A 17,945-nucleotide genomic window follows, 5' to 3' on the forward strand; every position below is an offset into this window, starting at 1 on the left:
TTGAAAAAAATACATAATGTCTATATACCTTGTTATGTTGCAGTTACGAAAAGAAAAATATAAAGAAGTAAAATGTTTCACGACTTTCAACCACTAGCATTTCCCAATGAACTTTCCATCCCTCAAGTAAAACTAAACCAAGATCAAACAAACGCTGCAGAGCTGTACTGGAAATCTGTTTTAAAGTTTGCTTAATCAAATTGTAAATCGCAAGTGGAAAAAAAAACATTTTACTTTTTTAAAACCGTGAATCACAATTTAGCATAATTTTACTGCAATTAAAAAGCAACCCAAAAAGTTCAAAAGAAAACGAAATAATACAAAAATTGATTTTAAACACTGCGGGAAACATTTGGAATGGGACATTGTAAGTTTTTATGTCAAAACATAAGTAAGGTAATTTTAAGTTTATCATTTCAATCAAAAATTTTGTATTTAATTGTGTAAATACATGTCAGTTCTATTGTGTGTATGTTTGTGTGTACGTGGAATGTTTTTATTTATTTAACTTGCTTCTAATTTTATTGTTTTATTTCTACAGATTGTGAAAGGTATTTTTTTTAAGTCGTTTGAACAAAAGAGAATTGAACTTTGTTTATTTTTCTTTAAAAAATATATAAATAATAACATATTGAAATAATTATATTAACAATAACAAGTTTAACAAATTACAGTTTGTTTTGATTTTAAAAATCATTAAAATGTAATATTTAATTTTTACTTTAGTAGAGTTTCCAAGACTTAAAGCATGTTTACTTTCTTACAACAAATAAAAGACAAACTGAAGCATTTTTATTGTGCATCATACGTTTTAATTGGACAGCGTGGCCTAACGATAGATGGCTAGAATGCTAACCCGAAAGTCTCGAGTTCGAATCCGGGTTCAGGCCTGTAGAACGTTCCTGAATCCACCCAGTTCTGATAAGTACTTAACTTACGTTAGGAAAATGCAAAAGCTGACTAAACATTCCCTTCGTATGCCGATTTCACACAAATAGGTGAAATCTACTTCACTTGCCCCCAGCGTTTCTTCCAGACATTTTCTACTGGGAAGGCACTTGCTATTTTCGGGGGGAGTGGGGGCCTACATTTTCCTTTTCCGGAGTGGGGGAGGCGGGGGGAGGGGGGGGGGGGCTTTGCAGGCAGGTTCAGATAGGAAACTTTAGTTTTTTTTATACTTTTCAAAATGATGGAAGGCTAACTTTCTTTATCGGAAACATAACGTATTTAAACATAGTAATTGTTTTCAAAACGTACTAAACGTGCATAAAACGTGTTTCCTATTAAATTCACCAGTAGCTGTGCTAATTTTATAATTGTTTACATACTAAGTCTTCCAATTTAATGTTTAAGTAATTGTTTACTTTTAAATGATACTTTAACTTGCTTTGCGTGGTAACGTTATAAATGTAACGAAACTGATACATTTTAAATGTTGATTTAATGTTGTAAATATTCAGCTGCAAATTTTATTTTCTCACACCACTTTGTAATTTATATAAAATAGAGAACTTTTTAAAATTTGTTCATTTTCAGTTTTACTAATTATTAACACAGACATAATATATATATATATATATATATATATATATATATATATATATATATATATATATATATATATATATATACGAATGTATATAATTTTACTAATATTTACTGTTAATAGTAAAGGGTTTAGTGATACTTGTTATTGCTGTTTTCGAAGAAAACTGAGAAACACGTTCATCATTTATTTTACAGTAGTGATTATGCGATATAAATTATTATTTGAAGAAAATGTCAGGAAAACATTTTGTAATCTTTTTTCAGTATAATGTAGATCTATCATGTAGGCCTATTTGTTATACTTCTAAAACAGTGTTAAAAAGATGACAATTGTTTTGGTTGTGTCGATGACGGAAAGGGGTGAAGTTGTTGTATGTGTAGTATGTGTGATGGTATGTTCAATAATATTTTTGGTGATTAATTCCACTAATGCTTGTCTATCCAATTATTTTATAACAAAACACTTGAATTATATTGGTTTACAATTTTATTTTATTTTTACAGATTAAGTTTTGACTTGGCAGTAGCAGCATTAGCATTTGCAGCTGCGACGCTACTTTATTGTGTATTTGTGAGTTAATTTGATTTTTGTAGTTTGTAATCTTTTAAAATAAAACATAATTTTGATTACGATAAGATTAGGCTTATTAACTCAAAGTATCTAAAACAAACACATTTTTTTAACTATGGAAACCAACCAAAATGATATTATCTTACATTTTTATGACTAAAAAACCATCTGTTGTTAATAAAACACCAAATCATTAATGAAGTGTTTCTTATATTAATATTGGACTTAAGGAATTATGTAAAGTTCAGAATGATTAGCATTTAATTAAAATTTAAGATTTTTGTTTATTTTCTGTTTACCTTTAAAAAAAACGACTTTTTTTGCATCTCCAGTATTCATCGGTTGCTGATGATAATTTGGGTAGGAGATTTTACATCTTCATTAAAACCTTACTGGATATTTGCTTTAAATAAAATACCAACCCGCAAAATAATTCCATGTAGCAACTGAAGAAATATCCTACTCGAATTTGAAGAAAAAAAAGTTTTTAGTAAAAACTATTGAAATTAGAAAAACAGTTAGTGTTGGATCTAAAAACAGAAACCATTTCTTTAAAAAAAAAACATGTTCTCTTTGTACTATGCTGTTTACTTTAATTGTGTATATTGTTTTGTTCACTTTCACATCATCACAAATATAAAAAGAAAAAAAAAAATTAGACACACCAAAAATGTTTAGCATAAACTCAGATTAGTACTGAAACTCATTAAGAGATACTAATGGGATATAGAAAGATATTCACTAGGATACAACATACATTTTAAAAAGATGAAGGTCAATGCAACAGTTCGATTAAATTTATTAAAGAATCATCTTCAAATCAGCATTAGTATAAATTTAAAAAAAAAATTTGGGTATCGAATCTACAGGTTAATAACACAGGTGAAGTAGTCTTCGCCTATTTTTGTGCCCGTGTATTATGAGGTGATAGTGCTGTCCAGTGTTTTTTCCAGACTTTTTTCTCGGGGGCGGGGGGGGGGGGGGTGCACTTGAAAATTTCGATAGGGGAGGGGGTTGACTTTCTTCGGGGGGGGGGGTGGTAGATCTTTTTCGTGGGGAGGGGGAAAGGGGGAAGAAACTCTGGTGCGGTCTGTTTTAAACTTAGCTCCTTTTACTACCCGTAACAACACGCTCAATATCGTATCCATTATCGTATCCAAACTCGACACAGAATATAATTCTAGTGCGCTAACTCACAAACACGCCGTGCTATTAGCATGCTTGCCAACAATATAATCAATAACAAAGATGGGGCTTAGTCGGTAAAAAGTTCATAGTTGCTGAACCGAAATGTGTTGAGTTCGAACCCTGGGCAGATGAGATTCGAGGCTGGGGGCAGTAATTCCTCTAGGAAAGACAACTCCCAAATCAAACAACTGCTGCCTTGTAGTTTATAGAAGCGAATCTCAAAATAAAAACAGACTGAAAAGAAATGGGAGTCAACAGCCTAAATGGCGCATAACAATTTGGCACATACTAATTAATTTTGTTGGAGGGAATCCCTTCTAATACGAGAATTTAAGAACATAGAAGAAAAAAAAAACAATCAATGTTGTGCCAGATATTTCTGTTATCTGAACTTATTTCATTTTTTTCCTAAATAAGACATCGGCTACCAGATTAAATTCTGATTACTGGCATAATGTAACATCAGAGAGTGCCATAGCACATATAATGTTGTTGCCTTCTGTGCATCAGGAATCTGATGGTATGTTCAAATAAATTTTATTGGTAAAATATTTAATAATATATAGCTTGTCTACGTAATGCTTAATTTTTTTTTCGGTTATTAAAAATAAAGATAATAACTTTCAGTATTCTACAAGTAAAAAATTGTTAAATCTGCTTCTCGGTTCTGCTAGAAAAAGGAATCGTTTTTCAATGTTAAATTAAAATTTCAGAAAAAAGTAAAGTTCGTAAATAGTTTTAGTCATGAAGCTCTTTCGTATCAAAAAATTTAAAGTGCTGAAAACAAAATGCATAAAAACGTTTTAATATCAAGCTGTTATATTATAATGCACTGAAAAGGAGAACATACATGACTTTCTTTAATACAATAAAGAACTACTATTTAAATAACTAAAAATAAAAGCGTAGGTCGCTTCGTAAATTCTAGGGAAGGTATTCGATATTATATTATAGCGACCGACGGGGATTTGTGGTAGACCCAAGTTTGATTACTGTTTTTGCCTTCTAGGTGTAAGGCTGAGTTTGAATTTACAGTCGCAAGTTTCAACAACGAAGCCGTGGAAAAATGTTGACTTCACCGAGAATGGGATCGTCGTGTGTCGAACGGGTCATTAGAAAACTTTTTTTTTATAAAAAGCAAATGATTGGTGTAGCTAGGGTGTCTGTTGCATACTGTAGATTTTCATTTTGTTGCCACTAAGTTAAAACGAAATTTAAAAAAAAAAATGATATATTTGATGTTAACCAAAAATTTAGTCTCATATGAACCTCACAACCCCTTTTACGGTACTGAAGCGAAATAGTTTTTATCGCATTGTTTTTTCATTGCTTAACTTTAAGTCCTAAACATGCTTTTACTAATCTAATGATTTGTTTCCAAATTACAGGAAATTATCTCATCTACGGTAGCGTTAACTTCAAGCCTAATAAACAGCCTGCTGCGAACAGTTTCGTAAGTGCCCCTTCAGTCCAATAAAAATTGGTGGTATGCGAATATACTTTCAGTATCTATTAATTATTTTAATGCTTTTATATCTTCTTTTAGCTTTCAACCTACAGCGTGCGAAGAACTAAACCAAACGGGCAAAGCGAAATTTTACTTACGGATAATAAGTTTGCAAGTAAATTTAAAACTCTAATGGATTTAAGCCATTTACTAAATAATGCGGCTTTATAATATATTTTATTTTATTTTCAAACAGAAAAAAAAATATAAACCTTGCTGAAGTTGTTGATGCGCTGTGTTGCATTTCAGTGCGTGGCTTCTATCTCGAGGCTGGGGATGTGATCGCTATGCTCGTCTCTGGCCAGGGTATGATCGAGTTTGGCGAAGGAAAAACTTACGTAGGTCTTGTTGCCTCACCTCAGAATGCAGCCCAGGGGTGATTTTTTGTCTCATCAGCAAACGAAGGATTTGTATGATGAGTTTCATAAAGAAGTTGGCAAACGAGAGAGGCATGCACAGCGTTGAATTAATAGCCTATATATTTTTTTTTTATCTAATCAGGCTTAACAAAACTTTTTACTAATAATTGTAACCTAGATTTATCTATTTGACTAATAACTGCGTGATAGTTTATAGAGATAGTGTATCACAATTTATAATTAATATTTATTGAACTGTTAATTTTAGTAAGAGGCTGAAAAGTTGTTTAGTTCTTACTTCCTTTTGAACAAACTGAATTGTTTTTTATAATTTTGTCTTTAAGAAGGTAGGAGAGGGGGGGGGGGGGGTTAAATGATCGTGAACATGAAATACGTTGGCTTTGTGTGGAAATATGCACGTTAAATTTAATATCAATATTATTTGTTTTTATTATTTAAATCAAACGGGATACAACCGGCATGATTTATGAGGTACTTTTAACAATAACGCTCTTGCTTACAAAAGAAAATATCAATGCTTTAGACTTAAGTTTACAAAATTAAGATGGTTATTGTTTTCTTAATAAAATAAAAAGAGTACAACGGAAAACTAAATAAAAACATTGAAAAAAATAACAAAGGTCTTTGTTTTTAAAAATATTTTAATTATATAAATTATCATTATCTACCAAACTTTTCAAAAAAAAATTAACATAATATTACTGTCACTACACAATATGCTTTATCTCCTTGGAATGGTATATTAAAAAGGTTGATGAAAGTCTTTAAAAAAATAGACGTTAAAGACGAGGTGAGAGAATAAACAATTAATGTTGGTGTTACGAATGTGACACGCTAGTGAAATATGTAAGGGTTGATCTACATAAGAACAGATATTGCATCAAAGTCAAAAATATTTTCAAAGGCATGGTTTATCATGACTTTAAAAAAAAAACATACCTTGACGTCATATCGGGAATTCCAGTTTTTAAAAAATAGATGGAATGATGAGGCTAAATTTATCCATTACAAATATTTTGGATTTAAATAAGTGCGCGTTAAGTTTTAAAGATAAACTCCGTCATACAGTGGCGGAACTAGAAAAAAAGGGCCACCCCGCAAAAAAAAGTTTTAGGCCCCCCATATATATATATATATATATATATATATATATATATATATATATATATATATATATATATATATATATATATATATATATATATACAATAACATAATACGAACATAGGATACTCGTTGCTGTCCTGTTCGAAATTTGAAAAAACATCAATTTTAAAAAATTGCAACATCATGTCATGTGTGTAAGTGCATTAGCGTGTTTGGTGAAAAACCAGTGTTAATTAATTTTTAATAGAAGCCCTCGTAGAAACTTGTCAGTCAAAAATAATATAAAACATGAAAGCTTTGTATAAGTAATGGTGTCTCGTGTTATGTTTTTTTAATGATTTTTTTGTAGTTATATTATTTATTTTCTAAATATTATTGATTTAATACATTTCAATACATTTACTTTTTATACAATATCATTCTTTAGTTATTACTTATAAAAAAATAATAATTAAGAGAAGTAATTGCTTTTTAATTTGTTTAGTACAAATCTATTACAAGGAGCTTATGATCACCCCTATTTGCCTATTTTTTAAAAAAGGGAAATAAGTCATGGTTTAAACATTTGATACGTTTAATTGAAGATGAAAGACTCGGCTTTCAAAGTTGTTTAAAAACAAAGGGAAAAAGAAGATACAAGAGCGTGGGGTGGTGTCTATAGAATAAACATAATCCAACCGCAGCTAAGTAATTTTTTACAAAACAACCATCAAGTCAAAAATGAAAGAAATTTTTTTTTTTAACTGTAAAAATTTTTATTATGGTCGGCTCTGGGCCCCTAAATGGCGTGGGCCCCCATCATTGCGGGGTCTGGCGGCACTGTAGTTCCGCCCCTGCCCGTCATACCTAGACTATGTTAAATAAACCGGGAGTTTTATATATATATTATATTCTTATATAACACTACGTGGAATGGCAGCTCGAAATACAGACATGATTTTTAATTACTTAAACTTTTAAAAAATAGAATAGAATCTCGTAGAAAAAAAGAATTACGCACCAAGCAAACGCCAAAACAAAATGTGCATAATAGTGCGGAATATTATAAGTACTTTATAAATTTACATGCGTTTTTTGAGAAATCGGAAATAGCGTAAATTACTACTTCCGGTCAACTGAAATTACTCAATATTTGAAAGAAGATAGAAGATTAGATCTTTTACTTACAAAGGAAATTTCATTTATCTATCTGAAATAGTACTCAAGTTATAGGCTTTTGAAAAATTCATAGTAGAAAAAGTATTTCCGGGGGGCGGACTAAAATTTCCGTGCGGGAGGGGGGCGGACACTATTAAAAGTATATAATTACTAAATAAATTCCATTTCGTTCGTGGGGGGGGGGGGGGTGGCGAGGCCCCCGAGGAGATGCCTGTACGAAACACTGATCACAGCTGTGATGGGTACTTGATTCAAGTAAAGTAAAGACGACATGGGTATAGTTCACCACACTATCCATTCATATGTCTAGTTTATCTACTTTATCTGCCCCGTTCTAAAGGTTTCTGATTTGTTTCAAGTTTTTCTCAATCTCTTCAATACGTGGGCTGTAATTAAAAGACAATAACTGTAAATAAATGTTTGAAATAAAAGATATTGTTGACTAAAAAATGCAATGAAACATCAGTGTAGTTAGGCATTAGTATCACTACAACTTTTGGATCTAAACTGGGGATCACAAGCTACAACGGCATTGAAACTTCGAATTTTGACACTGTTGACTTTGGCGTAGAACACTGCTTATCCACACTTGTGATTTAGAAAAATAAAAACATGTATGTGTTATGTAATAAAACAAACATTCCAACATTCTTATTGTGCGTTGGTAGTAAGCTATCTTTTATTTAACGCAAAAAAAGTATTTTATGTTAGCGATAGTGCATTTTAAAGCGGTCTATAGAGCAAGTGAAATAGAGTTCACTTGTTTCTGTGACCTCGGCATATGAAGAGATAGTGTGGTCAGCACTATGCCCAGCCGTATTCACTTTCCCTAACATGAGTTAGGTACCCATCAGAGTTGGGTGGAATCAGGGACGGTCTACTGACTTGAACCCGGATTCGAACTTGAGACTTACGAATTATTTCTATGTATATACACTATGAATTGTTACACGGAAGCCATATGATACATTTAATGGGTTTATGTTTTACTAAGAAAAAATCAGCTCTATATTTAGACGAATACAACCTATCTTTCTCTTGTATCGCTACGTGCTCATTGAAGTGTAAAACAAACTGTTTTAAAGTAAGCTGCTTATTGCCAGTTCTAGCATAAGACAGCGGTAGTCTTCGCCCTGTCAGACTGAATTACGAAACAATAACCAGTGTATAAAGTAAGTAAACACTATACATATATATATATATATATATATATATATATATATATATCGTATTATACGAATTAATAACATCTTGATCGATTTTACTATAAAACGTTTATTCTATAACGTAGTATGTAAAGTCTTGATCGAGATTACAGCTTAACTACACTAAGGGGGTGGGGGGGGGGGGGGGGGGGGGGGGGGGGGGGACGCCCGGAGTTTAAAACCAGTTAAACGACTTAATTTATCAATGTGTGTTGCAAATGTGATGCAGTTAACGCATATTTTGCAACATAATGAATCAACCAACCTAACCGTTGGACAAAGGCTATTGGAGCAAATCCAAAAGGAATAGCTGGCCTGAATCGGAGTCAACGGTCTCTTTGGCGCATAAGAAGTTGACACGTTATACGTAATTGTATTGGTAGGAATACCTTCCAACGCTAAAATTAAATTGGGGGTATCAGTCTCTTGAACACATGCCAACAAGCGGATATCTATTCAATATGCTTGTAGCAAAAAAATTCAATCAATATTTAGAGACTATTAAACTCAACTATACAGGTTCGAAGAGACAAACACAGACATGCAAGACAATAAATTAAGTTTATTAAACACTTACATTACAGCGATAAAATAAATTAACATTGCACCACGGTACCCCCCTTCAGTCAGTCGGACATAACCAAAACCATACTCAAATTAAACGCAAACAAATCACCAGGAGTGGACGGCCTGACTAGTGAATTTTATAAAGCCTTTTCAGCCGTCCTAACCCCCCCCCCCCCTTCATTTAGCTACCATTAGAGAAATGTTTCTGCTAGAACAATGCCACGAAAACTTCAATAGATCATACATAACAATAATACGCAATAAGCGTGAAGGGTGTAAGGTTGGTATGTTCAGGATAGTGGGCTGAGTAGTGTTTATGTTTATTTGAATGTTTAGTACCGACAGGTTAGGGGTGGGTAGGCGTGTAGCTATCACGCGATGTGGTAATACAGTGGAGTTTTAAAGTTCAAAAATTGGTTAACAGTGTTGTCATATACGAATTCAAATAAGGCCATACATTTCATTAAAGGTAACCAAAAACCTTTGTAAGTATCAATTTACAGATAATAAAAAGAATACAAAAAGAGATAACCAACCTGACACTGTATATGGGACAGTGCTATCAGTTGTTTTAGTTTAATTAGTTAAACGTGTGATCATGGAAAATCTTTGTCTTGTGTGTTGTAGAATAGAAACATTGTGCTGGAGTCTCCATTTGTCTTGTTAGCAATTCGAGGTTATGGCCAGAACAAAATACTCATAATCAGTGGAAAGTTAATATTGATTTGCTGATAGACATTTACTCAGTGCCGACAAAAAATGACTTGAACTTTCACACAAGAACATATCGCAATACCTTTTTTTTTACTTTCTCGTATATACGTAGTATAGAGAAAGTATTGTAATCGTGCAAAAAAAAAAAATCGAGATTTTTACAAATCTCGACGTTTTACACCTCACTGATACGGAAAAACATAATTTTGCAATCTTGTCCGTGTGTGTGTGTGTGTGTGTGTGTGTGTAAAAACGATTACTTGAGCACCGTTACAGCTAGGTTGATGAAATTTCATATATACGTATTTTATCAAAATCGTAGATCCGTATCAACTTTTGAGCGATTTCCGATAACCGGAAGTGGTACTTTTTCTACTTTGAATTCTTCAAAAGCCTATAACTTGAGTACTATTTCAGATAGATAAATGAAATTTCACATGTAAGTAAAAGATCTAATTCTCTACCTTCTTCAAATTTTGAGTAATTTCCGTTGACGGGAAGTACTAATTTACGCTATTTCCGATTTCTCTAAAACGCATCTAAATTTATAAAGTACTAATAATATTGCGCACCATTATGGACATCTTTATTCGGCGTTCACTTGGTGTGCAATACTTTTTTCAATGAGAATCTATTTTATTTTAAAAAGTTTATGTATTTAAAATGGATTAAAAATCATAACTATATCCCGAGTTCCCATTCCCTGTTGTTTTATATAAGAATATTCGAGAAAATTTAGGGGAGATCACTCCCGGTTTATTTTCTATTGCAGATGAATATGATGAAACAATCAACCGATTCTAACAAATGACATTTAAGAATTAATTGTGTGAAAAGACTTTAGCACTCAATTGAGTGGGACAATGTTCACAAAACGAGTTAAAACAACTTTACACCCCAATGGTCAAATATACCTGTATGCTGGACGAACTGTTCTTCGATGTCAAATCATTATGAAATCTGATATTTCCTTAATGGAATCATCATGCCTACTGTGAAAACACCTGAAAAAAAGACGTTTTAAAGTTTAATAATCTTTATATTAGAAGTTTAATATTGTGTGTAAATTATGTAAACATATTTATAAAACAAGTTCAAAAGGAAAAAATAATAAACAAATAAGTGAAAAATAAATTCGTCAGGACAAGCCGACCAAAAGACCAAAGAGGAATGGGAAAATGTATGTGTCAATATTATATCAGATTTAAAATTTTAAAAACATTTCGAATCAAGTCTACATCAATATGGGTTAATTTCGTCTAATAATAGTTTGTTTAAAAATAAAATAAAACATTTGTAAATTAAACCTAATGCATTAGAGAATAATGATGCCCTGTGCGGGGACGCCACAAAATGAGGACTTCATCTTCAAATAGGTTTATTTCGAAAACTATATATATATATATATATATATATATATATATATATATATATATATATATATATATATATATATATATATATATATATATATAGACCTATTTACTTCTAAGTACGTGTATACGCACGTGTACATGCATTTAAATGTTTTTTGGAGCTACACATTTTAGGGCAGAATTTCTTATTTTTATGTATAGGAAAATAAGTAACATAACGACCAAATATTTTTTACAACGTTTGTATCCACTAGTAGCTGTTTATCTCTTTATTATCATTTTACATATATATATATATATATATATATATATATATATATATATATATATATATATATATATATATATATATATATATATATAAATATAAGCGTTTATATATATATATATATATATATATATATATATATATATATATATATATATATATATATATATATATATATATATATGGTGTCACAGCCCCCCCCCCCCTCACCCACTCTTCTCGGGATTTGTCAACTTGGCTCTTAGAAGACAATTTAAAACTAATTAATCATTCATTTAACTGGAACGATCATTGTTTTTATCTATTTTTTTGCCTTGGTGTCATCCCCTAAATGGTGTCACCAAATGCGGTCCGCACCCCCGTCCCCCACCTCTCGCGACGCCTCTGGGACCTTCTAATTGACCTTCAGCACAGAAGAGCAAGTCGATATATTATGCTAAAATACGTTTTTGATTATTAACACGACGTAATATTTATTTTTAAATATTTTACAGGTGTCGAGAGGTAAGTCAAATTTAATATAACTTTCAAACAAATTTTTCGGCAGTAGGCTACTTTTATCGGATAAACCAAGGATTACAGTAGACGTATTCAGAGGCGTAGCGACCCTTCCCGGCGCCCGGGGACATACTTTCAATTTAGCGCCCCCCTCGGGAGCAAATTTTCGATTTGCACCCACCCCTCGAACTTTTCATTTGCACCCCCCCCCTCAAACTTTCGATTTGCACCCCCCCCCCCCCTCGAACTTTTCATTTGCACCCCCCCCCCTCAAACTTTCAATTTGGCGCCCCCCCTAAGGTCGGCGCCCGGGGACATATGTCCCCCCCCCCCCCGCCCCCCCCCCCTCGCTACGCCTCTGGACGTATTGACGGGCTGAAAATCGGAACTCCACTAAACTATTATGGGATCTTTAAAAATTACGCAATAGTTGTTTACAAGATTTTTATTTCATTTACACAAATAACTAGTAACTCTTTACACTGCGAATCGTATTACTTTTATAACGACAACGTAAAATAGTACAATTAAAGTACCAGATGTTGTGAGAATAGCAAGTTTGTCATCGAAATAACGCAGCGATAACTTTATTAACTTTACGGTGTTACAAGGTCTCATTTAACTTGATTCCTCTGTTTTTTCTGTCGTCATAGATCGAAACGGGCCATCGAAACTTCGGGCACTTCTAATTTTTATACGTTTTTTTCTTAACTTCAAAATGTCTTTTTTTTCTCTGTTTGTGGATTGTTGCTAATCTTGCAATTTATTTTTAACCCACTTCTAATGCAACGATTACGATCCTTTTTCTTGTACGTTTCTGTTTGAAAACAATGCACTGATATCTAATTTTTAATCTAACTATATAGTTATTAAATCATTAAATTTTAGTTTTTAATGTTTCTATGTTTATTCACAAAATGAGAGATAAAACTGATAATCTCACGCAATTACTTGATCAGCCTGTTTTAACACAGATAATTTTAGTTGAACCCTATGTGATATCAAATTTATTCAGTGCAAATTTCTAAAATGTGTACAATAAATCAAATATAAAAACTTTTATAAAAATAAGCTTTTAAATGCAGTGAAAATTATTTTTTTAAAAACTCGCTTTCTTTGGTAAAAGCTTTAGTCGCTGAGTAGATCTCTTTAATATTTTAGCGTTAGAACAGCAGCTTTAATTTTTTTATTGCATTTAAAATATTATTAATATAGATGTTTTTTAATTTATTTTAGACTAGGGTTGGGGCTTTCTGTCAGTGCATTGGTCTTCTCCACGGTCGTCCTTGTGGTTGTGATCGTGATTAACAACAGTTTAGATGAAGAGAACTCGGGAAACGTAAGGAGAGTTTTGACCTCAATGTTTATTTTCATAGCAATTAATTGCTGTTTAAGAAACATTGATTTTTCAAAAATTTATTCAAAATGTTAGGATAGTGTTTATGTTTTAGTGTTCGTACGTGTGTACGAGTCTGTGCTTGTGTGTGCGTGTGTGACTATAAATTTAGTTTAACTATGTATGTTATACAATGATTTTTTTTAAATCCTAATAAACAGCATACAAATGGAACCAACTCTGGTGAGCAAACGTTTGTAAATTTGTGATGTATCCCTGACTCGTTGATTTACTATAAAACTATTTAGTGACAACCTATTTCGTAACATCAAATAGAAGTTATACGTGTATGTGGCTCAAGATAATTTTACAAAAGTAAATGTATATCAATTGACATTGAGCGTAGTGCAGCCGGCTACAAGGATTACGTTTAATGAGTTATATTAAAAAAAATATAAATCTAGTTCCATTTAATAACAAACTTTGACATTTCAACTTGCCAAAAATGGAAACACAAATGTTATTTGCTCCAGAATAAAATATGAATAGTTAAGACGGAGTTTATGTTTTTTTTTCAATGCTAATTGCAAATGTTTTCATTTGTATCGAAGACAGCGTCAACGTAGAGCAAAACTCCGAATATTGCCAAAATGTATCGTCAAAGCAAGCGATGGCGCATAGAAAGTTGTATCTTTCTGCTGAAGTAACTTCCGGTGGTAAGTTCCGCAATACGATAAAATGTTAAAAGTAACCGAATATTTTTATCTGTACAGGTGGCTTCAATTATATATATATATATATATATATATATATATATATATATATATATATATATATATATATATATATATATATATATATATATATATATATATATATATATATATAAAATATTATATATATATATAATGTATAAGTGTGTTCTGATATTATAATTATCTCTCTAGATGTAAAGTGTGTTCTGATATTATAATTATCTCTCTAGATGTAAAGCTGAGCTTAAACGCAGAGTCTCAAGATAACACATGGGAGCTAACTCAAAATGTTGACGTCACCGCAAATGGGCTCATAATTTGTCAAACAGGTCGATACCACAAAGAGCTACGTTCAGATATAGATTTGGAAGACGTGGTTGGGAGATAGAGCGCTCGACTGCTGACCCGAAAGTCTCGGGTTTGCGTATGACGTATCTGAGCCTACCCAGCTCTGATGGGTACCTAACTTAAGTTAGGGAAAGTAAACGCGTCTTGGCATAGTGCTAACCACACTATAGCTTCATGTGGTTAAATAAACAGATTCACTTCAATTCATCTGCCTATTAACCGGCAGGTTGGGAATGGTAAACCTTTTCAGATAGTATATCTAAAATGATAAAATTATCCTATCAAACTTTTTTTTTCATTTATAGCTTTGAACTTATATTTCATTAGTAACATGATTGTTAATTTTAATTGTTTTCTTATAAATTAGGAATGTACTACGTGTATAACAGTGTACAATTCAGAACTAAGGAATATGTAAAGAAACAGGTAAACATTAATGATAACAACCACATGTAAAAATTCGTTAATTATTTCCATTGCAATTTTTATTAGACATTTAAAACTGATAAGGTTAGGGTCAAGTATATTGTGATATGCTAAGGTATACGCCAAAATCTCGTGTGTGTCACATCACATGTGTGTTTCCCTGTTCAATAGACTGTGTACTTCTACATGCGTCAAACAAATAAACAACACACCAGTCATGTGCTGTTAAGAAATCTTCATACTGTAGCTGAGAATCTTTCAGTGGATAGAGAAACTGGTTTTTCAGGTAAATTCTTAAGTTCTTCAAATTACAACCGCCATACTATACATACAATAAACATGCATATGTATAAAAATCTATAAATGTATAGATAAATATAGCCTATATATACGTAGCCTATATATATCCTATAAATAGCTTACAAATAGCCTATTTAAAGCATTATATATATATATATATATATATATATATATATATATATATATATATATATATATATATATATATATATATATATATATAAATATATATATAAATATATATATATATATATATATATATATATATATATATATATATATATATATATATATAGTCTTTTAATTTTAAGTAAGCAATTTTATGCCACAATGTAATTTCATATCTTTATTCGTCAGCGCTACCTGTACATCATCTAAACACACACACACATATATATATATATATATATATATATATATATATATATATATATATATATAGGCTACATTTAAGCTGTATAACGTATCTAAAGTAATAAACTAATACCATTTGTTTTGAAATACTATTTTAAAAAAATGTGCAGGAAAATCCGTTTGTTGAATTGGAATATTGAAAAATAGTTTTAAAAATTACCCGAATACCTTGCAGCACTTCGTTACAAACAAGCACTACTTTCGTGTACACAAACTGTATAAACTTTATTCAACTTAGTTGCTATTCTCAGTGAAATAAAAGCTTTATGTGAATAACAAATTACGCAACAAGATATAACATGATTAAGAGAGCTGTAGAAATATAAATCTTGGTGTGGTCTACTTTGCTTAATTCTAAAACGTGTGCTGAGCTATTTATGCACTCTATACGAGTAACAGAAACAAATTAAGGAAAGGACAAAATAAAACAACACTTGCTACATTGTTAACTTGATTTGTTTCGTTATATTTTCAGGCGGTGTTTTCCATCTGGATGAAGGCGATGTGATTGAAGTCTTTGTCTCTGGACAAGGCCTGGTTGAGACTGGCAGAAATACAACCTACATAGGGCTAGTTAGATTAGTGCATTAAGGTAGACGATCAGTAGACAGTTGGACTTATTACAGTAGATTGGTTAACAGACGACAGACGACAGGCTAGCTGGACTTATTATATTAGTTTTGTTAACAGACGACAGTCTAGCTGGACTTTTTTTTATTAGTTTTGTTAACAGACGACACTCACATTGGACCTAGATTCGTTTTAGAAAAGAGTTTGGAAAAAAAAACGGCGAAGAGAACGTACAATGCACAAATTATTATATTTTGCTTTATCATTAAAAAAATGTTAAAGTACTTCTTTACTACTAATTACAAAAATGTTTTTAATAGTATATCCTGTGTAGCTAATACGTAGATAGTCTTCAAATATATTTTTTACTAAAACTGCGTCATGATATAGGCCTACTGTAATTAATATGTATTGAACTACGATACAATTTTTAATCAAAGCTAGAAAAAAGCTTTCTATTTTATTTTTACTTCTTTGAGGGCGGGTTTGTAGGATATGTTTGGCAAAAATACATTTTTTTAAATGAACTAAAGTTGTCGAATTCGATGCGAAGTTTAAACTGTAGGGCCTTAATAATTTATCCCAATCAAACAGTTGATGATACCAGTTATGTTATTCTTTTGATTCTTTCTAGATGTAAATTAACATAAAATGTTTTTTATAATATATTTCAAAACTAAACCTGAACGGATGTTGAGAAAAATAAACTCTTTCTTTAATTTTAACGCTGCAGCTTATTATATGTCGATTTAATAAATATGAGAAAATTATGGTCTATAAAAAAATATTAGAATGGTCCTAATTAATGAAATGATAGCTAAGTAAACTATTCTTGCACTACGTCAAAGAACATATCGGGTAGGTGTATGTCTATCTAATATATAAAGCTCAATTCTGTATGTAAATATAAATATGTTTGTCGTTGACATACTTTGATGGATTAAAGTATTAGATAATTACAGTCCTTATGGTCTAAATTTATAAGTTAAAAAATTAATATTGAAAGTTTTGGGAAATAATTTTCATTTATCAAACTGAAAGTAATAATTTTTGGCATGTTCATTAAATACAAGTTTTAAAAAAATATCATCTTTTACAAAAATTCTAATTATGTCTTTATTTAGTCCTATAGCACTTACTTCCCTTTGATAAATTAGGAAAACACAATTACTTCCCTTTATAAAACCATTGCATTAGTGGAAAAGAATTTACTTTTTATTACTTTGTTTTGGTGTTGGGAAAAAAATAATTACATAATTAGCGGGGATTGATCAAGTGCAAATGTTGTAGGTATTTTACGGATAAGCTTGGAGTATTAAAATTGTTCATTAAATTGAAACAGGCGCGTTCGTTTAAGTGAGTGCAAAAGACTATTAATAAGTCGGGGTACTATAGTCGTTTATTAAGCTAAAACAGGCGATTCCGTTGGGTTTGCGTTAGTGGTTGCGGTTTGATTTGGTTCGTTTTTGTTCTTTCTTTTTTCGTTTTTGTTTGTGTTTTTTTTTCTTTGGGTTTGTATTTGTGTTTTTGGTTGGTTTTGCGTTTGGATTTGGTTTGTTTTCGTTTGCTTTTTCGTTTTTTGTGTGTTGTTATTGGTTGGTATTGGTGTTTGTAGTTGTGGTTGGGTTTGTTGTTAGGTTTTTGTTTTCGTTTGCTTTTTGTTTGTTTTTTCTTTGTGTTTGTATTGGTGTTTGTGGTTGTGGTTGGGT

At 31.3% G+C, this 17,945-nt stretch overlaps 1 protein-coding gene across 1 annotated transcript; it reads left to right on the top strand.

The window, feature by feature from the left end:
* Window positions 1-14,039: 14,039 nt before the first annotated feature.
* On the top strand, window positions 14,040-16,993 carry LOC131936095 (uncharacterized). The gene is made up of 5 exons (XM_059292951.1): window positions 14,040-14,139; window positions 14,409-14,507; window positions 14,894-14,952; window positions 15,124-15,238; window positions 16,142-16,993. Exons 1-5 carry the CDS (start codon window positions 14,094-14,096, stop codon window positions 16,255-16,257), a joined length of 435 nt encoding a protein of 144 aa, XP_059148934.1. The 5' UTR covers window positions 14,040-14,093; the 3' UTR covers window positions 16,258-16,993.
* Window positions 16,994-17,945: the final 952 nt, after the last annotated feature.

Source organism: Physella acuta, unplaced genomic scaffold, assembly GCF_028476545.2.
Source record: "Physella acuta isolate Inbredline_101_S28 unplaced genomic scaffold, ASM2847654v3 ptg000167l, whole genome shotgun sequence".
Classification (NCBI taxonomy): Eukaryota; Metazoa; Mollusca; class Gastropoda; family Physidae; genus Physella; species Physella acuta.

Coding starts and splice junctions, on each gene's coding strand:
- LOC131936095 (XM_059292951.1), top strand. CDS start 14,094: ATGGCGCATAGAAAGTTGTATCTTTCTGCTGAAGTAACTTCCGGTG. Junction 14,140..14,408: donor TGCTGAAGTAACTTCCGGTG/GTAAGTTCCGCA, acceptor TTATCTCTCTAG/ATGTAAAGCTGAGCTTAAAC. Junction 14,508..14,893: donor GCTCATAATTTGTCAAACAG/GTCGATACCACA, acceptor CTTATAAATTAG/GAATGTACTACGTGTATAAC.